At 37.4% G+C, this 26,151-nt stretch overlaps 1 protein-coding gene across 2 annotated transcripts in view; it reads left to right on the forward strand.

Annotated features, from left to right (window-relative positions):
- The first annotated feature begins 7,050 nt into the window (after nt 1-7,050).
- The window catches only part of LOC127987105 (SLAM family member 9-like), a 64,146-nt gene continuing 45,045 nt past the window's right edge, over nt 7,051-26,151 (forward strand). The window contains exons 1-3 of one of the 2 annotated variants that reach the window (XM_052589400.1): nt 7,051-7,197; nt 12,213-12,539; nt 13,437-13,730. In XM_052589400.1, coding sequence (XP_052445360.1) covers nt 7,143-7,197; nt 12,213-12,539; nt 13,437-13,720 — 666 coding nt within the window. In that variant the 5' untranslated portion in view covers nt 7,051-7,142 and the 3' untranslated portion in view covers nt 13,721-13,730. The remainder of the gene's footprint in view (nt 7,198-12,212; nt 12,540-13,436; nt 13,731-26,151) is intronic. The other variant, XM_052589399.1, reaches the window with a different exon arrangement.

Genomic DNA, 26,151 nt, shown 5'->3' on the forward strand with positions numbered 1-26,151 from the left:
ACAGAGAAAGAGCAATTTTTGTTCAGTAAGTATAAGATATCTGTCCTGTTCAGCTTCCAAGATGAATCACAACATTATATACTTTATTTTAAATAGAAATAAGAAGAAAGAGAAAAAGGAAAAGCAGATTCCATTGTGCACTTCTAGAGTGAATAAACACCAGCTCGTGTTTATCATCACAAACAGCACAAGCTCACTTTCCTTTTGAGAATTTCAGGTTTACAAGCTTGAGTATGTTTAATGCTGATTAACATCAATAGAACACACCATCTGTGAGAAAACACTTACCCCCGGTTTCACAGACAAGCCTTAAGATAGTCGCAGACTAAAATGCATTTTTGAGCTGTCTCAACTTAAAATATCTTGCTCTGACAGATCTTAATATATGTCAGTGTCATTGCTCTGTGTCAAGATGCCATTGTCATGTGTCAATATGTCAAAATATCCTCATTTGTAAGCTGCTTTGGATAAAAGTGTCTGCTAAATGATTAAATGTAAATATATGTAAATGTAAGATGCACGCCTGTAATGTTTACTTCTAAGGCATCTTAATTTAATCTTAATATCTTAATTTAACTAAGGTCTAGTCCTGTCTTAAAATAAACCCTGTTTGTGAAACCAGGCCTTAGATTATTATTGCAAAGGAATCACCAGATCAGTTAGTATTAATGGTCCTGTGTTGGACCTGCTTACACCTGAGCAGTGAAAGTGTATAGATGCTAAATACCTGCTGCTCACATGTGGTCTGAGGTTGGCCTGTTGAAAGCAGCAATAGTAGTATTGGGTTGTAATGTATATACAGGTGCTGGTCATATAATTAGAATATCATCAAAAAGTTGATTTATTTCACTAATTCCATTCAAAAAGTGAAACTTATATTAAACATATATTATATTCATTCATTACACACAGACTGATATATTTCAAATGTTTACTTCTTTTAATTTTGATGATTATAACTGACAACTAAGGAAAATCCCAAATTTGGTATCTCAGAAAATTAGAATATTGTGAAAAGGTTCAATATTGAAGACACCTGGTGCCACACTCTAATCAGCTAATTAACTCAAAACAACTGCAAAGGCCTTTAAATGGTCTCTCAGTCTAGTTCTGTAGGCTACAGAATCATGGGGAAGATGGCTGACTTGACAGTTGTCCAAAAGACGACCATTGACACCTTGCACAAGGAGGGCAAGATACAAAAGGTCATTGCAAAAGAGGCTGGCTGTTCACAGAGCTCTGTGTCCAAGCACATTAACAGAGAGGCGAAGGGAAGGAAAAGATGTGCTAGAAAAAAAGTGTACAAGCAATAGGGATAACTGCACCCTGGAGAGGATTGTGAAACAAAACCCATTCAAAAATGTGGGGGAGATTCACAAAGAGTGGACTGCAGCTGGAGTCAGTGCTTCAAGAACCACTACACACAGACGTATGTAAGACATGGGTTTCAGCTGTCGCATTCCTTCTGTCAAGCCACTCTTGAACAACAGACAGCATCAGAAGCGTCTCACTTCAAAAAGGACTGGACTGCTGCTGAGTGGTCCAAAGTTATGTTCTCTGATAAAAGTAAATATTGCATTTCCTTTGGAAATCAGGGTCCTAAAGTCTGGAGGAAGAGAGGAGAGGGACACAATTCACGTTGCTTGAGGTCCAGTGTAAAGTTTCAACAATCAGTGATGGTTTGGGGTGCCATGTCATCTGCTGGTGTTGGTCCACTGTGTTTTCTGAGGTCCAAGGTCAAGACAGCCGTATACCAGGAAGTTTTAGAGCACTTCATGCTTCCTGCTGCTGACCAACTTTATTGAGATGCAGATTTCATTTTCCAACAGGACTTGGCACCTGCACACAGTGCCAAAGCTACCAGTACCTGGTTTAAGGACCATGGTATCCCTGTTCTTAATTGGCCAGCAAACTCGCCTGACCTTAACCCCATAGAAAATCTATGGGGTATTGTGAAGAGGAAGATGCGATATGCCAGACCCAAGAACGCAGAAGAGCTGAAGGCCTCTATCAGAGCAATCTGGGCTCTCATAACACCTGAGCAGTGCCACAGACTGATCAACTCCATGCCACAGCGCATTGCTGCAGTAATTCAGCCAAAAGGAGCCCCCAACTAAGAATTAAGTGCTGTACATGCTCATACTTTTCATGTTCATACTTTTCAGTTGGCCAAGATTTCTAAAAATCCTTTCTTTGTATTTGTCTTAAGTAATATTCTAATTTTCTGAGATACTGAATTTAGGATTTTCCTTAGTTATCAGTTATAATCATCAAAATTAAAAGAAATAAGCATTTGAAATATATCAGTCCGTGTGTAATGAATGAATGTAATATACAAGTTTCACTTTTTGAATGGAATTAGTGAAATAACTTTTTGATGATATTCTAATTATATGACCAGCATCTGTATGTGTGTGTGCGTGTGTAATAACTTGAGGAGGCATGAGATCTGTTCAAAATTGCATTTACTCAGCAGAATGCATCAACCAACAGTACATTCAATCACTTCACAGGTGGAGTCAGTTTGCACACACACTAAGTTCTTCTCTACTGCTTTTTAAGCAAATACCAACAGCATTAGCCTGCCATCTTACAGATCCTCACAACAACTGACACTTCATTGTCAGTCTACAATCATTTGGGAATGGAATTGCCACAAAAATTCTCTTCTGATATATTGCTTTATAATTGGGACAGGAATAACATAATTTTCACAAGATGACAGCGGCTATTCTGGCCTGTTTTGGCTTCAGTTTTCTATAGTGGAAGGAAGTGGAGACACGTCAATTTTTTTTTGTTTTGTTTACAGTCTATGTGTCAACCTCATAAAGTCTAGAGTCTGTGTTTCTAATGTTTGTGATGGTCAGAGTTCCAGTCTGATTGTCCAGCTTCAGTCTGTCTCTGAATCTCTCATCAGCACTGTCAGGGTTCTTCCATAAAATTTTCAAGAGGCATTCATAGAATTTTCAAATTACATTTTATTAACTGCCACACTCATGTACTGATCACAATGGTGCAAGAAAAAAATGTGAAAAAAACAAAAGAAAAGAAAGAAAACTAACTGATAAATAAGACCAGCACACTACTGAGTTCTGGGCCTCAGATGTTTCTCAAGGGATCCATCACCAGAACTGACTCAGCCATAGAAAAATCACATCCTTTTAACAAAACAGATCAAACCATTGTAGAATTGCCGGGGGACTCAATTCAGTACATCAAACCTAAATGAAAAAAGAAATGTATTATATATACAAATAAACTCTATAAACATGAAATTCCATTCACCATAAAGCAATGATAAAATAAACTGGGAAGAATGCCCTCAATAATAACACATTAAACTGAACAAAGAGTCCAAACCCTTATGGTACCCAAAACTACATTTCCCATAATTCCTAGAAAAGGATATAAAGGACATCAGGAAATGCTGCGTTCTTTTAATTACAAACCTTTGTTCCATGCTGCAGTCATAGATCCCGGCAGATCCACGGTTAAGATACTCAATCATTCAAACAATTAAATAAAATATCAACCCATATCTTGTCTAGTTGTGGTTTTTATTCAATCACTAGCGTGCACTCTATTAATGAATATTTATGTCGCTCTTTGATCTTCAGTGCACACATAAGAGACAACTAACACAAAATGTTTTGGTTAAATAATATTAAAAGAGACAAAATAAATGCATAGAAATTTATAAACAAACACACAAACAATTAATGCCTTAAACAAAATAAATTTATCCTATAAAGAAATGAAATAAAAAAGGCATCTAAAATAATTGAAATAAACTAGCCCAATTATTAAGTGTGGCCTTAGCCATCACATTTCCCCCCCACCTATGCACTCTCGCATGGTGAGCAAGAAAGAAAATTGGCTGCTATATTTTCTAGCCCCAGACGATGCTTCACTGTAAAGCAGAAGGGTTGTTTAGACAAAAACCATCGCGTCAAGCGAGAATTTGTATCTTTCATTGTATTCAACCATTTCAGAGCATTATGATCTGTTTCGATAACAAAATCACGGCAAACAATATCAAGTGCCCATTTCAAAACTAAACATTCTTTCTCCACCACAGAACACCTACTGTAGTTTCTCTGGGAAATAATTTCCGACTCAAATACACCACAGGATGCTTTCCTCAACTCTCTTCCTGCATCAGAACCACTCCTAAACCTAATTCAGACGCATCTGTTTGAAGTACAAATGACTGGAAAAATAGGTTCATTGCTCAGCACCGCTTTTAACTCAAGGAATGCTTTTTCTGCAGGTACTGTCCATTGCACTTTGTTGTGACTCATCTTTTTAATTAAATCCATTAACGGTGTCGCAATGGTCGAGAAAAGGGGAATCAATTTTCGATACCAGTCGACCAAACTAAGAAATTAGCTAATTTGTTTCTTGTAGCTGGAAGTGGACAAGATTGAATTGCCCATACTTTCTGCACTTGTATGGGCTCTATTACTCTATTCCCCAATGTATACCTCAAATACTACGTCTCGGTTTCTAACTAAGGAACATTATGTGGGGTTAATGGTTAAACCGGCATCTTTAATTCGTTGGAAGACTGTTTGAAGATGGTGAAGATGATTCTCCCACGAGGTACTAAATATCACAACATCATCTAAGTAAGCCACCACAAATTCTCCTGAACCATCCAATACGGTATCCATCAGTCTTTGAAAAGGCGGGGGTGCTCTGTGCAGCCCAAATGGTAACACCCAAAAAATGCATTAGCCCCCTTGGTGTACGGAAAGCAGTCAACTCTCGTGACTCCAAATCCAGTCACCTACCAATACCCTTTACTTAAATTGATGGTTCTGATAAATTTAGCCTTGCCCAGTTTTTCTATTAACTCCTCGATACGAGGCATAGGATATGAATCGAATTTAGAGACAGAATTTAAATAATGAAAATCAATACAAAACCTGAGGGTATTATCTTTCTTTGGCACCAATACCACGGGATTACACAATTCACTCTTTGATGGTTCTACTATATCCATTTGTTGCATCAATTTTACCTCATTTTCAAAAGCAGTCAGCAATCATTCAGGGATGTGGTAACTCATTCGTTTCAGCTGAGCATTTCCTTTAAGCACAATTCTATGCTTTATCAGTGTTGTGTAGACTGGCTGATTTTTAAACAACTCTGGATCACATAATTGCTGAAGTTGAGACGTGAAATTCGTTCCTCTATCGGTCAGTATTTCTTTTGGAATACCTAATCTTGAAAAGAATTGGACCAGACAGGAAGCGATAGCTCTAGCTTTGATTTTTTTTTTATGGAAATACTTCTGGAAGCTGCATTGCATAGTCACAAATTTCTAACATATACTTATAGCCGGTCTTACTTCATTCCAGCGGACCTTCAATGTACATTCCCAGCCGCTGAAAGGGAATATCAATGACTGTTAAGGGAATTAACGGTACTTCATGGGGTTTGAGAATTTCGCTATATTGGCACTCAGGGCAAGCTTTATAAAACTCAGCGATGTCCTTAGACATACCCAACCAGTAAAAATGCTTACAAATTCTAGAATGTGTCTTCCGCCTCCCCAAATGTCCTGCCCATGGAATCGAATGCCCCAACATCATCACTGTATTACGTACACTAACGGGTAATACCACTTGCAACTGATCTCCCGTTTTATGATACAGAAAGTCATTCATTACACAAAAAGATCTTCCTTGAAACTTGAATACATTCGACCCTTTCCCCCCGCCTCAACCATCTGAGAATACAATTTTGAAATTTCAGTATCCTCTTTCTGCAGCTGCCTCAATTCTTCAGGGATGGGAATCTGATCGGCATTCAACAGTTTCTCAGGTTCTTTTAGTTCTTTAGCCGACACTATGTTTTTTTTTTTTCTGTTTTCTTTCGCTTCTAGACTTCTTTACTTTACACTGGTTCATAGACAATTCAGAATCAAAGAAAGGCATAATCAACAAATGGATTTTCCTCCTCATCACATTCATTCTGCTTGCTTTGTGCCTGTGTCAGAACTACATTCATTACAGGTATCCTGAAAAGGTAGCAAATCCATCAGAGCATGGAAATCATGACCTAAAATCACCGGATATGGTAAGTTCTATGCAAGTCCTATCTTCATCAAATAGGTTTGCCCCGCTATACCCACATAAACATCAGTGACAGAATACTGCTGCTCCTCCCTGTCAACACATCTCACTATTACTGGAGCATCACTACTAGCACATAATTCAGGTACCAGCTCAGAGTCTACTAGGCTTTGCGTGCATCCTGTATCTATTAAGGCAGTGACATTTTCCCCATTCAACTCAACAGTTCTTATCACCGGATTTGGAACGGGAAGGTTAACAGGTTCAGGTACTGTCTCTCGAGGCACATAACACATATTAGTAAGTGTTTTTGTCTACTGTGAACACATTGGCTTTTTATGACCTAATTGACCACATTTATAACACTTAATAATCTCTACACCAGAGGCACCAAAGTTCTTAGTTCATGTTACACTTGTCTCGTTTAAAGGTGCCATGTGTCATGTCTGGCAAAAAAATCAAGTCATACTCCACATTCCATTCCAGATGGGGGCAGTATGCCTCAATAAAGTGAATTGGTCTACTCTAGAGTAACAAACGAGAAACGGCATAGTCTCTATGCTCCGCCCCTACCTTCACAACAACCCTAGAGCCATAGCCGAAGCCTAAGAAGGAAGTTTTGCCACCAGAGGAACGTTGGGTGATGTAAAGTGATTTTGAAACATGACATCTTCAAGCTACTCCCCTTCACCTTTACCAGTGAATATGTTCATATTCGTTTTGTTCATATTACATTTTGAGTTGTATATACACTTTATAAAAGGAATATTTAGTAAGTAGTGAATAATAGCTTTTGTCAAAATAATAATAATAATAATAATAATAATAATAATAATAATAATAATAATAATAATAAAACAAAGGCTCTCCTAGCTACCAGTTATTTACTGACTGTCTTTGGGTGAGTTTTAGACAGGAAGTGTTGTTGAACACATGGGGGATGATCTATTTCAGTCTTCAGTCCGGAGGAAGTCAGCAGAGAGTTCACTTTGTTAACAGCTTGTTCTCTACACAACTTTACTGCAAGCTTTCACATTTGACTGAAACTATTTCAGAGTGATAATGAAAATGTTTCACACATTGGCTTTTTGCTGTTTGTGCTGTTGCAGCCTGGCTGGTAAGTTACAGAACAGATTTATTATTATTATATTTTTATTTTTTTATACAGTGGCATGTTATCATTGTGGAGCTCTAATGAATTCAATTCCACTATCAATCAATAAATAATGCAAGCCTGTACAAATACTAGAGATTGTAAAATAATAATAATAATAATAATAATAATAATAATAATAATAAATATCTAATATAACGTTTATGCTCGCTAGGCTGTTTCCTTGATTTTAGTTACGATGTCATTATGTTTCTGTCTTGATTCAGTCAGTTGCTGCATTGCTGATCATGGTTTCAACGATCAATATATCTGTCCTTTCCAGTGCACACAATCTCTGCACTAATCTCAGAAAACCTAATGCAGATATTTTGAAGCACAGACCTTTGGTGTATATATGAGTCTCACACACAACTGTTAAAAACTCACACTGTAACATTCATCCTCTAAACATGACTCTCTGTAGATGAAGTCACTCAGCAAAAATTCAGAAAAAAGTGAAGCTAGTTCTGAGAAAAGATTATGCAGCTTATATTTTTAACAGTTAAACACATCTCACCAAGTGTGATAAAATTATATATCACACTATCACACTTATAATCCAAGACAAAGGTTATGCAACCTAACAGTTTTGTGTAAAAGAAGTAACTAATGAACAAAACATAGGGCTATAAATACACAATACAACTGACTAGACACAGTTGAAGGGAAAACCAAAAGCCATGGAAACCTAACACTATATAAACTAAAGAAAACAGAGCTAAACAAAATAGTGAAAATTGAAACAATAGAACTAAATGAGTCTTTGAATGGCATGAACTAAATATTACACTACACAAAATTGTGAAATTATATCAAATATTATTTAAGTGGAAATTGTTGCATTATGTGTAATATCACAAAATAGCATAGAGTATGCACTGTAAACCCTAATGTTGCCTTGACTTAAAAAATCAAGTAATGTTGACTAAACATTACTTAAAATTTTGCATTTTGGCCCTGTCACTTAAAAATATGAGTTAATTTAACTAATTTACCTTCAAAATGTATAAACTTAAGATTTCAAGTGTTGTGAGCTCAAAATCATGAGTAATCCTTTCGAAAATCTCAACGTCACTCTGTTCTTCCTTTAATGTGATTGGCCATGGAAGAAATTCTGCCTAGCAACAAGAGAACAAAAGCACTGATTGGTGGATTACAAAATTCGTCCTTTTGGTCTGTTTGGTTGCTGAACTACAATTCAAGAGGAAGTTTTTCTTCGTGTACTATGTTCGGTGACTAAAATTATGTAGATATAAAGTTGTTTTGCATGATTTCTACTGGTGAAATATGTTAATTTAAATCCTTGTGGTACGTGATTTTGAGATGATTATTGAAACGACAACTTAAGTATTTGATGAAGTGGCCCAATCGTTTTCCTTTGAGCGAAAGAACATGGCAGCTAAAGTTACTGCTTAACTCGTTAGATCGAAAACCCTGATAAGTTGAATGAACTAAATTGATTGAGTAAACTCATTGCCTCAATTTAATTGAGTAATGGAGTCCCCCAAAACTTACATATTTAAGTTTATTTAACTTGACGGTTTTGCAGAAAACCCTAATAAGTTGACTGAACTAAATTTATTGAGTAAACTCGTTGCCTCAATTTAATTGAGTAATGGAGTCTCCCAAAACTTACATTTTTAAGTTTATTTAACTTGACGGTTTTGTAGATTGTACTTAAATCAATCAGTTCACCAAACTTGATGCTAATTTAACGTACTTAAACAATTATGTTCACTTAACTTGGTACTAATTTCAAGTGTACTTATATATTTAAGTTAACTCAACATGTAAATTTAACTGAAAATGATGTTCTTATTTTTGACAGCACACTGAAGTAAAACAAATAACAGCATATTTAAACTATGACCTTTTGACAAACTGTCTCAATATTTATTAAAATACAGTAAACCCTATACTGCACTGTAAAAAAAAAACAAAAAAAAAAAAAACAAAAAAAAATGTCTTCTGTACATCCGATATAGACGTTCACATATCCTCCTTACAAGGTTCTGTGACTTTATTTCTGTCAGACATCTAGAGAAGCTCTTATTGAGAATTAACAGAGGTTTAAATGTGCATACTTGATTCATTTGAAGTCACCATTGTGGTGGAAAATGTTTGGTTTAGTTGGGATCTTGGTCCAGATACTTCTTATGTTCGCTTGTCTCTTGCTGCTATAACAGTATATTTTAAAATGCTGTTTTTTGTGGCGAAAAAAGACAAAGTTTAAAAGAGCTCAGGTGTTATCAGCTCTTTGTTGGTGTAAGCTTGTCTCTTGCTGCTGTAACTTGTGTGTTGTAAAACACTGTTACTGTGGCAAAGAGAGTTGAGATCTAACATACACATATCTTGCTTGTAATGGTGACTAATTATAGTAAAATAAAATGTATTGCTGCAACTATGGATATACTTTTATGGATATAAACTTTGTAGATAAAACAATGTACTTACTTTTAGAAAACCGATCACGTCGTCACAAACAGACATCAAGATTTTGGATATGCATCACATCAATGGTGACAATCAGAACAAAAAAGGCTGGAAAATAAGGAGGAGTTTGTGCTATGGAGCTCTTTTGTTTGTCACCGTTGTTGTGATGCATATGCTAAATCTAGAAGTCTGTGTGTGTGAGTACTTGATTGATTCTTTTACTCAAATTATTTCAAACGCATTTATTTCGTCCATCTTTAAAATAAGTATTTTACTCCTGGTGCCTGTTAAAAATATCAAACAAAACTTATTTTATGATCTCAAACACGTATTATGTGATGACTTTCTCACCAACAAAAAACATCAAATAACACCTGAGCTCATTTAAATTAGTCTTTTTTCACCACAAAAACAGCGTTTTAAAATACACCAATACAGCAGCAAGAGACAAATTAACCCAAGAAGTAACTGGACCAAGATCCCAACTAAACCAAACACTTTCCACCACAATGGTGACTTCAAATGAATCAAGTATCAACATTTAAACCTCTGAGAGATTTAGGTAGTCTACAAAACCGTCAAGTTAAATAAACTTAAAAATGTAAGTTTTGGGAGACTCCATTACTCAATTAAATTGAGGCAACAAGTTTACTCAATAAATTTAGTTCAGTCAACTTATTAGGGTTTTCAGTGTGTGAGCTTGGAGTACATTAGAATACTTCTTACTTCATAACACTCTATTATTCCATGTTTGTGGTTAATGTATGTTAGTGTGTGCATGCCTTGAGAGGTGAAGAGTGTGAGTGTGTGTTCTTGTGAGTATAGTGTGCGACTGAAAGGACCTCCACAATTTAACTTCCTCTATATGAGAAACAGTTTGACTGTGAACTAAAGTACAGAATCTATGAATGCTACACTCTTAAAAAAATGTTTGCTCCAAGATGATGTTTTTGCAGTGATTTCATTGAAGAACTCTTTTTGGTTACCCAAGAAAACTTTCAAGTGAACAGATCTTAAATGAAACATGTTGAACACAATTTTAATTGTAACACTTTACTGCATTTGAAAGGTTCAATGGATGTTTAAGGTTGTTCATGGAACCATTGATGCTAATAAAGGACCTTTATTTTTAAGAGTGTAATGTTAAAGTTACTGCGTAGATGTGAGATGTTAATATAATTTACTATTTGTATGTGAAATATGAGATTGATATTCAGCTGCATATGCATCTTTATATATCTGTGCAGATTATTTGTCAATCTGTCAATGTCAAGGACACAAACAAGTGAATTATTTTTAAAATGAAGGCATTGCAATGTTATGACACCGTTAAATATTTTAAGCAACTACAAAGTCATCAGGCTGCAACTTCCTTTTGTGTGAAATCTGTTCTGTTTGGGATGCAATGAAAGTTGCCAGTGTCTTTTCTTTCCTATTCCTGACATTCATCCGAGGTAAACTGCTTCTTGAATAAAAACAAATTTAGGGCGGGGCTTAATTTTGTTCATGGGGAGGTAATCGGATGGTTGTGCTTTGCTATTGGACAATCTCAAGTGAGTGACAAGTTTCCCCGCCCTCGTGCCAGTAAACACATCATCAGAGAGACGTAGCTGCAAGAGGGAAGACAAGTTTTTTTTTTTATAAAAATTTATGACGGCACATGAATTTAAAATATATAAACCCTTTTATATTAAATACTTCAATATTCCATAAAAAAAAGAAAAAGTCAATTTGATTTCATGCTGGCTTTATTGAAAGATGTCCTACATATATTAGTGTCAAAGGATCACTGCTCTTTTGCTTCTGTTGTGTGATGAAAGCACAATGAGCTGCTTATGTGTCCAGCATAAATGAACCGGCTCTGTCCAGGTGTGTTGCTGGAGTGTTTTCATCTGATTTGTAGTATTTGGCTTCCTGTAAACCTCATACTTGGTTTCACAGACAAGGCCTCCCAGACTGAAATATAAATCTGAGCTGTTTCATCTGAAAGAAACTTGCACTGATTGATCTTATGTTTTGTCTCAGTATGCACACCAGTAATCTTATTTTCTAAGGCACTTTATAAAAAAAAAAAAAAAAAAAAAAAAAACACTAATGTAAAAAGCTGAGCTATGGCCTAATTCTGTCTTAGTCTACAACCTGTCTATGAAACCAGGCCTTAATCTTCCAGAGGCACTGAAGGCAACAATCAGATTTAAGATGGGACAAATGTACCTGTGGCTCCAGTCCCAGACAAAGTGACAAAGTGATGTGACATACAGCCAAGTATAGTGACCCATATTCAGAAGTTGTGCTCTGCATTTACCCATCCAAAGTGCACACACACAGCATTATCTCTAACCACTGGGCCAAGACTTCCCACAAGGGCTAGAGCCTGCTTGGAGAATGCGGACACTCTTAGTACAGACCCAGCTACTAGCTAACTGAAAATAATACACCAGAAAATATGAATCCCAGACTGTGTCTGTGCTGCTGTTCTTCATTACATTTACAAAACTGATCAACAAAATTATTTGAGATCTTTAATCTGTGTTTCTAATCTTCAGGTGTGTTTGCTGATAAGATTACAATGAAGTCAGTGTCAGTGCTGGAGGGAGATTCAGTCACTCTAGACTCTGATCTCACTGAAATAATGGATGGACATTTGATTGTGTGGAGGTTTGGAAATGAAAACAATGTAATTGCTGTAATCAGTGTAATGACAAACAGCATCACTGTATATGATGATGTTCTTGATGAGAGATTCAGAGACAGACTGAAGCTGGACAGACAGACTGGATCTCTGATCATCACAAACATCACAGAGGAACATGCTGGACTCTATAAACTACAGAGCAACAGTGTGATCAAGAGATTCAGTCTCACTGTCTATGGTGAGTTAAATACTGGTTTTATTGACTTGTTAGATACATCTTAACACTTATTTTGATTATTGTTTATTAAAGGGGTCCTATTATGCTCTTTTACAAAGTCTTGATTTTGTTTTGGGGTGTACTAGAACAGGCTCAAAAAACACATTATTTCTCACATATTTTACATTATTACAATACCTCTCTGCGCAGTCTGGCATGAACTGCTCCAATAGTTCCTGTATCAAATGAAGGCCCGCCTTCTGGAATACAAGTTGTGTTGTGATTGGTTCGCTGCGCCAGTGTGTGCTATGATTAGTAAATTGGGCCAGTGTGTACTGTAATTGACAGCACTCAGCGCCTGGTCGCGTGCGAGCCACTTGCGAGCTTCAGTGTAATACACCAGTGTCAAAATCAAATCAATTTGAGCGTGATTTAAACCCGGATGATTGTAACCACTCTACACTCATCTGTCTTGGGAAAGCTAGCGTGTCTCCGACATAATGATAACACTCATTGCCTTCTCTATTGCAGCTCAACCAGTTCTCGTCCCATTCGTCAATCTTTGTGATATCACAAATCCCGGAAAACGAGTCGTTCAGTGTAGTTTTTGAAAAGTGATTTCTGTTAAATAAAATATCTCCTTTTCAATTAGACTGGCTTTGTAACTTTGCAGACATTTTTATGCTCAAACAGCAACATTATAGACTAACTAAATTTGAAAAAGTGAAAAAGCATAATAGCACCCCTTTAAAATAACTAGATAACTTTAATTAAGCATAATTTTCCTGTCTGATATTTGTTCATATATGTAAACAATAATCTTTTATAAATGTAAAGACAGAGGAATGAATATCACTGTCATGAGACTGATGCTGAAAAAAAAACACTTAATCATCTATTATTTTTTCATGTTTTCAGTTCAACTGCCTGTTCCTGTCATCAGCAGCAACTCTTCAAACTTTTCTTCATTATCATTATCGTCATATTGTTCATTGTTGTGTTCAGTGGTGAATGTGAGTCATGTGACTCTCTCCTGGTACAAAGGAAACAGTTTATTGTCCAGCATCAGTGTGTCTGATCTCAGCATCAGTCTCTCTCTACCTCTGGAGGTGGAATATCAGGAGAAAAACAGCTACAGCTGTGTGATCAACAATCCCATCACAAACCAGACCACACATCTGGACATCAGTCAGCACTGTTAACCCTGTCCAGGTACAGCAGCACTTGTGCACATATTCACTGAATTAATTTCTTGATTTTACCAAGAGAACTTAAGGTGTCAGAAATTATGTAGAATTATTATTATTTTATTTATATTTTATGTTCTGTGGAGCACAAAAGGACATATTTTCGAGACTTTTTTATTAATGCAAGAAAAAAATATAGAGTTGACATATTTTAAAAAAATGTGTTGTAAGTAATACAAAATTATCAACTGTCAACTGAAAACAAATAAGTATTAGCAATTTATTTAAAAACTGTAACAGGAAAAAGTAGGAAAGGATAGACGATAGAAGACAAAACATCAGAACTTGAGGGTAAGACATTTAACCATTAATAATAATAATAAAAATACATCCCAAATTATTATTTTTTTTCTTTTATTGACAATAAAATGGTGTTTAGATAATTGGTAAAGTCTTTCAAAAAGAAAAGAAAAGAAAAGAAAAGCAAAGAAAAGAAAAGAAAAGAAAAGAAAAGAAAAGAAAAGAAAAGAAAAGAAAAGAAAAAAGAAAAGAAAAGAAAATGTGGTTTGTTGTTGGAAAACTTACATTTGTGGATTTAAGTTTATAACAAAACAAGCAATGTTTTAGTGGAGATAGATTTATAATGTTCTAAAATATTGTCTTTAAAAGTTATGGATACATCTTGCTGAATAATAAATGAGCCAATATTTTCCCATAGTTGTTCAGTTCACTCAAGTCCACAATAAATGAAACACAGTTCCTGTGTGAAACTGGCAACGTGAACATCTACTGTCAATATTAGTCTTATATTTCTTCATAAAATGTTTAATGGGGTAAAATTTGTTATTTAATTTGAAAGATACTTCTTTTACTTTATTAGTGAGGAAATATTTTTGTTGCAAAGACCATATTTTTTCCCCCAGTTCAGATTTTTATATAAATTATTCCAGTAAAATATGAATTTACAGGTGGCAAAGAAATAAAATTTTTAATTAAAAATTGATTTAACTTCATAATTTCTATTTTTGTAACAGAAAAACATATTTGATCGCTAGTGGTATCTATTGGCTCAGGAAATAAAGCATGTGCTAATCGTCCCTTTGCTCATTTTTGACAGAAAAAAAATAAAATAAAATAAAATAAAATATATATATATATATATATATATATATATATATATATATATATATATATATATATATAAATTTAAAAAATCCTAGCATCATCAGAACAATTTGTTTTTAGAATATGTCAAATTAAATAAATAAATAAATAAATAAATTCTCAAGACACTGAATGACTATTGGTTGCATGTGCAGCAATGTGTAGCAATAATAGTTACAACTATATTTACTTATGGTTATAAATAAAATAAAGCAAATCAAACAAATTACTGTTTGATAATTATTGTGTTTTTCTTATTTTAGCCTAACAGGTGTTCCTGATATCAGAGTAACAAAAATGCTTTCCAGAATATTACATTGTAATCATAATGCAAAACCTGATATTTATCTAACCAAAAATATCTAAACCCTGACAAAAAATAGTCTTTTAGAATATCTATACATATACTGTATATCTAAATGTAAAACCTAATAAAATGAAGAAATTATGTCTAAAAACAACTGGAATCCAAAAGCCTAGAATATAGGTGTAACGTGGCATCACTCGAAGTGGGATCTATAAGCAGGCTTTATTAGAATCATGGTCAAACAAGCAATGGTCAAACTCCAGCAAATACAGTGACAGAGAGCAAACACAATCATCATCAGTAATCGGGCATAAAGTCAGGGCAGGCTGCAGAGAGTAGGAAACCACTCAGAAATGCAAACCACAGTAATACAAGACTTCGCAATGAGATGGTAGGAACAGACTGCTTATATAGGCCACCTAATGGGCTACAGCTGGGCTGAGTGATCATTGCTAGATACGGGGCTGATGGGAAATGTAATGTGAGAGTCTAAGAGTCAATATTTGGGTGAGGGAGCCCTCTGATGGTCAGAAGAGGGAACCATGGAGTTCGACACGGTGACAATAGGGAGCTTTACAGTGGGTTACATGACATTACACAAGTTTTTATTTTTATTTGCCACCAAATTGCACAATTCTCACTTAAAAAATGGGAAAAATGGAATGGAAAAAAAATAGCTTATATTAAAAGCTGGTCATATAATTACAATATCATCAAAAAGTTGATTTATTTCACTAATTCCATTCAAAAAGTGAAACTTGTATGTTTATTCATTACACACAGACTGATATATTTCAAATGTTTACTTCTTTTAATTTTGATGTTTATAACTGACAACTAAGGAAAATCCCAAATTCAGTAAAATTAGAATATTGTGAAAAGGTTCAATATTGAAGACACCTGGTGCCACACTCTAATCAGTTAATTAACTCAAAACAACTGCAAAGGCCTTTAAATGGTCTCTCAGTCTAGTTCTGTAGGCTACAGAATCATGGGGAAGATGGCTGACTTGACAGTTGTCCAAAAGACGACCATTGACACCTTGCACAAGGAGGGCAAGACACAAAAGGTCATTGCAAAAGAGGCTGGCTGTTCACAGAGCTCTGTGTCCAAACACATTAATAGAGAGGCGAAGGGAAGGAAAAGATGTGATAGAAAAAACTGTACAAGCAATAGGGATAACCGCATCCTGGAGAGGATTGTGAAACAAAACCCATTCAAAAATGTGGGGGAAATTCACAAAGAGTGGACTGCAGCTGGAGTCAGTGCTTCAAGAATCACTACACACAGACGTATGCAAGACATGGGTTTCAGCTTTCGGATTCCTTGTGTCAAGCCACTCTGAACAACAGACAGCGTCAGAAGCGTCTCACTTCAAAAAGGACTGGACTGTTGCTGAGTAGTCCAAAGTTATGTGCTCTGGTGAAAGTAAATTTTGCATTTCCTTTGGAAACCAGGGTCCCAGAGTCTGGAGGAAGAGAGGAGAGGCACACAATCCATGTTGCTTGAGGTCCAGTGTAAAGTTTCCACAGTCAGTGTTGGTTTTCGGTGCCATGTCATCTGCTGGTGTTGGTCCACTGTGTTTTCTGAGGTCCAAGGTCAACAAAATCGTATACCAGGAAGTTTTAGAGCACTTCATGCTTCCTGCTGCTGACCAACTTTATTGAGATGCAGATTTCATTTTCCAACAGGACTTGGCACCTGCACACAGTGCCAAGCTACCAGTACCTGGTTTAAGGACCATGGTATCCCTGTTCTTAATTGGCCAGCAAACTCGCCTGACCTTAACCCCATAGAAAATCTATGGGGTATTGTTAAGAGGAAGATGCGATATGCCAGACCCAACAATGCAGAAGAGCTGAAGGCCACTATCAGAGCAACCTGGGCTCTCATAACACCTGAGCAGTGCCACAGACTGATCGACTCCATGCCACACAGCATTGCTGCAGTAATTCAGGCAAAAGAAGCCCCCAACTAAGTATTGAGTGCTGTACATGCTAATACTTTTCATTTTTATACTTTTTAGTTGGCCAAGATTTCTAAAAATTATTTCTTAGTATTGGTCTTAATTTATATTCAAATTTTCTGAGATACTGTGTGTAATGAATGAATGTAATATACAAGTTTCACTTTTTGAATGAAATTAATGAAATAAATCAACTTTTTGATGATATTCTAATTATATGACCAGCGCCTGTATTACTGAACAAAAATGTATTACATTTGACACTGTGACAGAGTCCCCTCCCTGTAAGCAGCTCCTGGCGCGGGATACGGGCAACGCTGGGGTCTCCCACATGGTCAGGGGGCCAGACTATCCGGATGGGAGCAGTGGAACTCTTCCACAAGGTTGGGTGCAAGAATGTCATCTGCATTAACCCAGGAACGCTCCTCTGGACCTTACCCCTCCCAGTCGACCAAATACTGGAAAATTCTCCCCCAGCGCCTGGAGTTAAGCAGTTCTCAAACTTGGTACGCCTCCTCTCCATCTACCATGATGGGCAGGGGACCCTGGTCACTGGACACCTACTCTCCCTCCTCATTCAGACCACCAGTGGGTTTGAGTACAGATACATGGAACGTTGGGAAATATGATAATGATTAGTCTGGGCAAGGCAGAAAGAATCAGGTGTGATTTGTCTAATAATCTGAAATGGACCCATGTACCTAGCACTGAGTTTCATGCAGGGCAGCCAAAGACTTGAGTCTCTAGTGGATAGCCATACCCACTGACCAGGACCGTACTCTGGACCAGGACGATGGTGATGATGAGCCTGTTCTCTCTGTTGATGGATGGCATGCTGGAGGTGAGCATGAGCCTGATTCCAGGTCTCCTCACTTCTGTGTAACCATTTATTGACTGCCGGGACATTAGTGCGTTCTCCAGACCAGGGGAAGAGGGGTGGTTGAAATCCAAGGATGCATTGAAAGGGAGTTTGACCAGTGGAGGTTTTTCAAAGCAAATTCTGAGCATACTCTGGCCACATAAGGTAACGACTCCAATCGTTCTGATGTTGACTGCAGTAAGATCGCAGGAAACGAGCGAGTTCTTGGTTTAATCTTTCGGTTTGACCATTTGATTGAGGATGATAACCAGACATTAGGCTCACATTTACATCAAGCATCCTAATGAAGGCTGACCAGACCTGTGAAGTAAACTAGGGACCTCTATCCAAAACTATATCCTCTGGTAGCCTGTAGAATCTGAACCTGGTTGCAAAGATGTTCACCTGTCTGTAAAGCGGTATGAAGTTTGGGGAGTGGTATGAGGTGGCAGGCTTAAGAGAATCTACTGATGATGGTGAGGATGGTTGTGTGACCGTTGGAGGCTGGTAGATCAGTGACAAAGTCAATTTTGATATGTGGCCAGGGAATTTGTGGAATCAGAAGAGGTTGGAGCAGGCCGGCTGGTAGTTGACATGATGGTTTTTGAATATTGCAGGTTTGACATTGGTGGACAAATGTGATGGTATCTTTAGACAGGGAGGACCACCAAAAGCGGTTTTGTAGGAGATAGATAGTGGCGTTAATACCAGGATGACCGGAACTGGGCAGAGAATGAACATGTTCTAGGACTCTGTTTCGGAGGATTTCAGGCACAAAGATCTTTTTAGGGGGACATTCAACTGGTACTTCAGACTGGGCATTGGGTTGTTCAACTTCCGTAATGATATCCCACTGGACAGGAGCGACAATGAGATCGGGGGACAGGACTGTTTCAGGAAGTTGTTGTGATTGGTCGAGTTCATACTGTCTGGATGGGCATCAGCTTTGGTGTTCTTGGATCCAGGATGATAGGTGACTACAAAATCTAAATGAGTGAAGGAAAGTGACCAACAAGCTTGCTTGGGGTTGAGTCTCTTGGCGGTTTTCAGGTATTCCAGGTTCTTATGGTCGGTCAACACTGTGAATGGATGTGTAGACCCTTCTAACCAGTGATGCCACTCTTCAAAAGCTGCCTTCATGGCTAAGAGTTTCCTATTTCCGACATCACATTTCCTCTCTGCTGCGCTTAATTTCCTGGAATAGAACGCACAAGGGTATAGTTTAGGAGGTGAACCTTGCCTTTGGGACAGAACAGCACCCAAGAAAGTATTAGAAGCATCCACTTCCACTATGAAGGGGAATTCGGGGTTAGGATGATGTAGATTGGGGGCGGTGACAAATCGCTGCTTAAGCTGTTCAAAAGCCTGAGTGTTTGGTGTCAATCTGGATGGCGAAGTCGATAAATTGATTCAAATTTCTCCCCTCATCACAGCAGGCCAGCTCAGACTGTAGTTCATGACTTAATCCGCTTCTAAACAGTACTTTCAACGTCATCGATCCATGAAGTCTGAGCAGCAAGAGTACGAAATGTGAGAGCATATTTTGCCGCAGTTCTTACTCATACAAGACTCCACAATGAGATAGTATGAACAGACTGCTTATATAGGCCACCTAGTGAGTTCCCAGCAGGCACACAACGTCATATGACGTTAATATTAGATTAGATTTAGGTCGCGACGTCAGGTAACCAAAATTCAATGTCAAGCCAACGTCTAATGACAACGTTAAATTGACGTCCAAGACCAACATCATCTGACGATGATATTAGGTTGTTTTTAGGTTGTGTTATAAAATAACCAAAATCCAACGTCTAGCCAACGTCTCAAGCCAACGTCACATTGACATCGAGTACTGATATTTAGTCGTCAGGTATGGCAACCAAAATCCAACGTTACCTAGACGTCATAATGGCAACGTCCAAACAACGTCAAATTAAAACATCATTTGACGTTGATCTGTAGTTTGTTTTAGGTTGTGACATTAACTAACCTAAACCCAACGTCGAGCCAACGTCTCAAGCCAACGTCACATTGACATCAAATACTGATATTAAGTCGTCAGGTATGGCAACCAAAATCCAACGTTTTCTAGACGTCCTAATGGCAACGTCCAAACAACGTCAAATTAAAACATCATTTGACGTTGATCTGTAGTTAGTTTTGGTTGTGGCATTAACTAACCAAAATCCAACGTCGAGCCAACGTCTCAAGCCAATGTCACACTGACATCAAAAACTGATGTTTAGTCGTCAGGTATGGCAACCATAATCCAACGTTTTCTAGACGTCATAATTGCAACGTCCAAACAACGTCAAATTAAAACATAATTTGACGTTGATCTGTAGTTAGTTTTAGGTTGTGGCATTAACTAACCAAAATCCAACGTCGAGCCAACGTCTCAAGCCAATGTCACACTGACATCAAAAACTGATCTTAAGTCGTCAGGTATGGCAACCAAAATCCAACGTTTTCTAGACGTCATAACGGCAACGTCGAAACAACGTCAAATTAAAACATAATTTGACGTTGATCTGTAGTTAGTTTTAGGTTGTGGCATTAACTAACTAAAATCCAACGTCGAGCCAACGTCTCAAGCCAACGTCACATTGACATCAAATACTGATATTAAGTCATCAGGTATGGCAACCAAAATCCAACGTTTTCTAGACGTCCTAATGGCAACGTCCAAACAACGTCAAATTAAAACATCATTTGACGTTGATCTGTAGTTAGTTTTGGTTGTAGCATTAACTAACCAAAATCCAACGTCGGGCCAACGTCTCAAGCCAATGTCACACTGACATCAAAAACTGATGTTTAGTCGTCAGGTATTGCAACCATAATCCAACGTTTTCTAGACGTCATAATGGCAACGTCCAAACAACGTCAAATTAAAACATCATTTGACGTTGATCTGTAGTTAGTTTTAGGTTGTGGCATTAACTAACCAAAATCCAACGTCGAGCCAACGTCTCAAGCCAATGTCACACTGACATCAAATACTGATCTTAAGTCGTCAGGTATGGCAACCAAAATCCAACGTTTTCTAGACGTCATAATGGCAACGTCCAAACAACGTCAAATTAAAACATCATTTGACGTTGATCTGTAGTTTGTTTTAGGTTGTGACATTAACTAACCTAAACCCAACGTCGAGCCAACGTCTCAAGCCAACGTCACATTGACATCAAATACTGATATTAAGTCGTCAGGTATGGCAACCAAAATCCAACGTTTTCTAGACGTCCTAATGGCAACGTCCAAACAACGTCAAATTAAAACATCATTTGACGTTGATCTGTAGTTAGTTTTGGTTGTGGCATTAACTAACCAAAATCCAACGTCGAGCCAACGTCTCAAGCCAATGTCACACTGACATCAAAAACTGATGTTTAGTCGTCAGGTATGGCAACCATAATCCAACGTTTTCTAGACGTCATAATTGCAACGTCCAAACAACGTCAAATTAAAACATAATTTGACGTTGATCTGTAGTTAGTTTTAGGTTGTGGCATTAACTAACCAAAATCCAACGTCGAGCCAACGTCTCAAGCCAATGTCACACTGACATCAAATACTGATCTTAAGTCGTCAGGTATGGCAACCAAAATCCAACGTTTTCTAGACGTCATAACGGCAACGTCGAAACAACGTCAAATTAAAACATCATTTGACGTTGATCTGTAGTTAGTTTTAGGTTGTGGCATTAACTAACTAAAATCCAACGTCGAGCCAACGTCTCAAGCCAACGTCACATTGACATCAAATACTGATATTAAGTCGTCAGGTATGGCAACCAAAATCCAACGTTTTCTAGACGTCCTAATGGCAACGTCCAAACAACGTCAAATTAAAACATCATTTGACGTTGATCTGTAGTTAGTTTTGGTTGTAGCATTAACTAACCAAAATCCAACGTCGGGCCAACGTCTCAAGCCAATGTCACACTGACATCAAAAACTGATGTTTAGTCGTCAGGTATTGCAACCATAATCCAACGTTTTCTAGACGTCATAATGGCAACGTCCAAACAACGTCAAATTAAAACATCATTTGACGTTGATCTGTAGTTAGTTTTAGGTTGTGGCATTAACTAACCAAAATCCAACGTCGAGCCAACGTCTCAAGCCAATGTCACACTGACATCAAATACTGATCTTAAGTCGTCAGGTATGGCAACCAAAATCCAACGTTTTCTAGACGTCATAACGGGAACGTCGAAACAACGTCAAATTAAAACATCAATTTGACGTTGATCTGTAGTTAGTTTTAGGTTGTGGCATTAACTAACCAAAATCCAACGTCGAGCCAACGTCTCAAGCCAACGTCACACTGACATCAAATACTGATATTAAGATGTCAGGTATGGCAACCAAAATCCAACGTTTTCTAGACGTCATAACGGCAACGTCGAAACAACGTCAAATTAAAACATCATTTGACGTTGATTTGTAGTTAGTTTTAGGTTGTGGCATTAACTAACCTAAACCCAACGTCGAGCCAACGTCTCAAGCCAACGTCACATTGACATCAAATACTGATGTTTAGTCGTCAGGTATGGCAACCATAATCCAACGTTTTCTAGACGTCATAATGGCAACGTCCAAACAACGTCAAATTAAAACATCATTTGACGTTGATTTGTAGTTAGTTTTAGGTTGTGGCATTAACTAACCAAAATCCAACGTCGAGTTAATGTCTCAAGCCAACGTCACACTGACATCAAATACTGATATTAAGATGTCAGGTATGGCAACCAAAATCCAACGTTATCTAGACGTCATAATGGCAACGTCCAAACAACATCAAATTAAAACATCATTTGACGTTGATCTGTAGTTTTTTTTAGGTTGTGGCATTAACTAACCTAAACCCAACGTCGAGCCAACGTCTCAAGCCAACGTCACATTGACATCAAATACTGATGTTTAGTCGTCAGGTATGGCAACCATAATCCAACGTTTTCTAGACGTCATAATGGCAACGTCCAAACAACGTCAAATTAAAACATCATTTGACGTTGATTTGTAGTTAGTTTTAGGTTGTGGCATTAACTAACCAAAATCCAACGTCGAGCCAACGTCTCAAGCCAATGTCACACTGACATCAAATACTGATCTTAAGTCGTCAGGTATGGCAACCATAATCCAACGTTTTCTAGACGTCATAACGGCAACGTCGAAACAACGTCAAATTAAGACATCATTTGACGTTGATCTGTAGTTAGTTTTAGGTTGTGGCATTAACTTACCAAAATCCAACGTCAAGCCAACGTCTTAAGCCAATGTCACATTGACATCAAAAACTGATGTTTACGCGTCAGGTATGGCAACCAAAATCCAACATTTTCTAGACGTCATAATGGCAACGTCCAAACAACGTCAAAATAAAACATCATTTGACGTTGATCTGTAGTTAGTTTTAGGTTGTGGCATTAACTAACCTAAACCCAACGTCGAGCCAACGTCTCAAGCCAACGTCACATTGACATCAAATACTGATGTTTAGTCGTCAGGTATGGCAACCATAATCCAACGTTTTCTAGACGTCATAATGGCAACGTCCAAACAACGTCAAATTAAAACATCATTTGACGTTGATCTGTAGTTAGTTTTAGGTTGTTGCATTAACTAACCAAAATCCAACGTCGAGTTAACGTCTCAAGCCAACGTCACACTGACATCAAATACTGATATTAAGATGTCAGGCATGGCAACCAAAATCCAACGTTATCTAGACGTCATAATGGCAACGTCCAAACAACGTCAAATTAAAACATCATTTGACGTTGATCTGTTGTTTTTTTTAGGTTGTGGCATTAACTAACCTAAACCCAACGTCGAGCCAACGTCACATTGACATCAAATACTGATGTTTAGTCGTCAGGTATGGCAACCATAATCCAACGTTTTCTAGACGTCATAATGGCAACATCGAAAAAACGTCAAATTAAAACATCATTTGACGTTGATCTGTAGTTAGTTTTAGGTTGTGGCATTAACCAACCAAAATCCAACGTTTTTTAGACGTCATAATGCCAACATCCAAACAACGTCAAATTAAAACATCATTTGACGTTGATCTGTAGTTAGTTTTAGGTTGTGGCATTAACTAACCAAAATCCAACGTCAAGCCAACGTCTTAAGCCAATGTCACATTGACATCAAAAACTGATGTTTAGTCGTCAGTTATGGCAACCAAAATCCAACGTTTTCTAGCAGTCATAATGGCAACGTCCAAACAACGTCAAATTAAAACATCATTTGACGTTGATTTGTAGTTAGTTTTAGGTTGTGGCATTAACTAACCAAAATCCAACGTCGAGTTAACGTCTCAAGCCAACGTCACACTGACATCAAATACTGATATTAAGATGTCAGGTATGGCAACCAAAATCCAACGTTATCTAGACGTCATAATGGCAACGTCCAAACAACATCAAATTAAAACATCATTTGACGTTGATCTGTAGTTTTTTTTAGGTTGTGGCATTAACTAACCTAAACCCAACGTCGAGCCAACGTCTCAAGCCAACGTCACATTGACATCAAATACTGATGTTTAGTCGTCAGGTATGGCAACCATAATCCAACGTTTTCTAGACGTCATAATGGCAACGTCCAAACAACGTCAAATTAAAACATCATTTGACGTTGATTTGTAGTTAGTTTTAGGTTGTGGCATTAACTAACCAAAATCCAACGTCGAGCCAACGTCTCAAGCCAATGTCACACTGACATCAAATACTGATCTTAAGTCGTCAGGTATGGCAACCATAATCCAACGTTTTCTAGACGTCATAACGGCAACGTCGAAACAACGTCAAATTAAGACATCATTTGACGTTGATCTGTAGTTAGTTTTAGGTTGTGGCATTAACTTACCAAAATCCAACGTCAAGCCAACGTCTTAAGCCAATGTCACATTGACATCAAAAACTGATGTTTACGCGTCAGGTATGGCAACCAAAATCCAACATTTTCTAGACGTCATAATGGCAACGTCCAAACAACGTCAAAATAAAACATCATTTGACGTTGATCTGTAGTTAGTTTTAGGTTGTGGCATTAACTAACCTAAACCCAACGTCGAGCCAACGTCTCAAGCCAACGTCACATTGACATCAAATACTGATGTTTAGTCGTCAGGTATGGCAACCATAATCCAACGTTTTCTAGACGTCATAATGGCAACGTCCAAACAACGTCAAATTAAAACATCATTTGACGTTGATCTGTAGTTAGTTTTAGGTTGTTGCATTAACTAACCAAAATCCAACGTCGAGTTAACGTCTCAAGCCAACGTCACACTGACATCAAATACTGATATTAAGATGTCAGGTATGGCAACCAAAATCCAACGTTATCTAGACGTCATAATGGCAACGTCCAAACAACGTCAAATTAAAACATCATTTGACGTTGATCTGTTGTTTTTTTTAGGTTGTGGCATTAACTAACCTAAACCCAACGTCGAGCCAACGTCACATTGACATCAAATACTGATGTTTAGTCGTCAGGTATGGCAACCATAATCCAACGTTTTCTAGACGTCATAATAGCAACATCGAAAAAACGTCAAATTAAAACATCATTTGACGTTGATCTGTAGTTAGTTTTAGGTTGTGGCATTAACCAACCAAAATCCAACGTTTTTTAGACGTCATAATGCCAACATCCAAACAACGTCAAATTAAAACATCATTTGACGTTGATCTGTAGTTAGTTTTAGGTTGTGGCATTAACTAACCAAAATCCAACGTCAAGCCAACGTCTTAAGCCAATGTCACATTGACATCAAAAACTGATGTTTAGTCGTCAGGTATGGCAACCAAAATCCAACGTTTTCTAGCAGTCATATTGGCAACGTCCAAACAACGTCAAATTAAAACATCATTTGACGTTGATCTGTAGTTAGTTTTAGGTTGTGGCATTAACTAACCAAAATCCAACGTCGAGCCAACGTCTCAAGCCAACGTCACACTGACATCAAATACTGATATTAAGATGTCAGGTATGGCAACCAAAATCCAACGTTATCTAGACGTCATAATGGCAACGTCCAAACAACGTCAAATTAAAACATCATTTTACGTTGATCTGTAGTTAGTTTTAGGTTGTGGCATTAACTAACCTAAACCCAACGTCGAG

The sequence above is a fragment of the Carassius gibelio genome, chromosome B22 (genome assembly GCF_023724105.1).
Source record: "Carassius gibelio isolate Cgi1373 ecotype wild population from Czech Republic chromosome B22, carGib1.2-hapl.c, whole genome shotgun sequence".
In the NCBI taxonomy this organism is placed as follows: Eukaryota; Metazoa; Chordata; class Actinopteri; order Cypriniformes; family Cyprinidae; genus Carassius; species Carassius gibelio.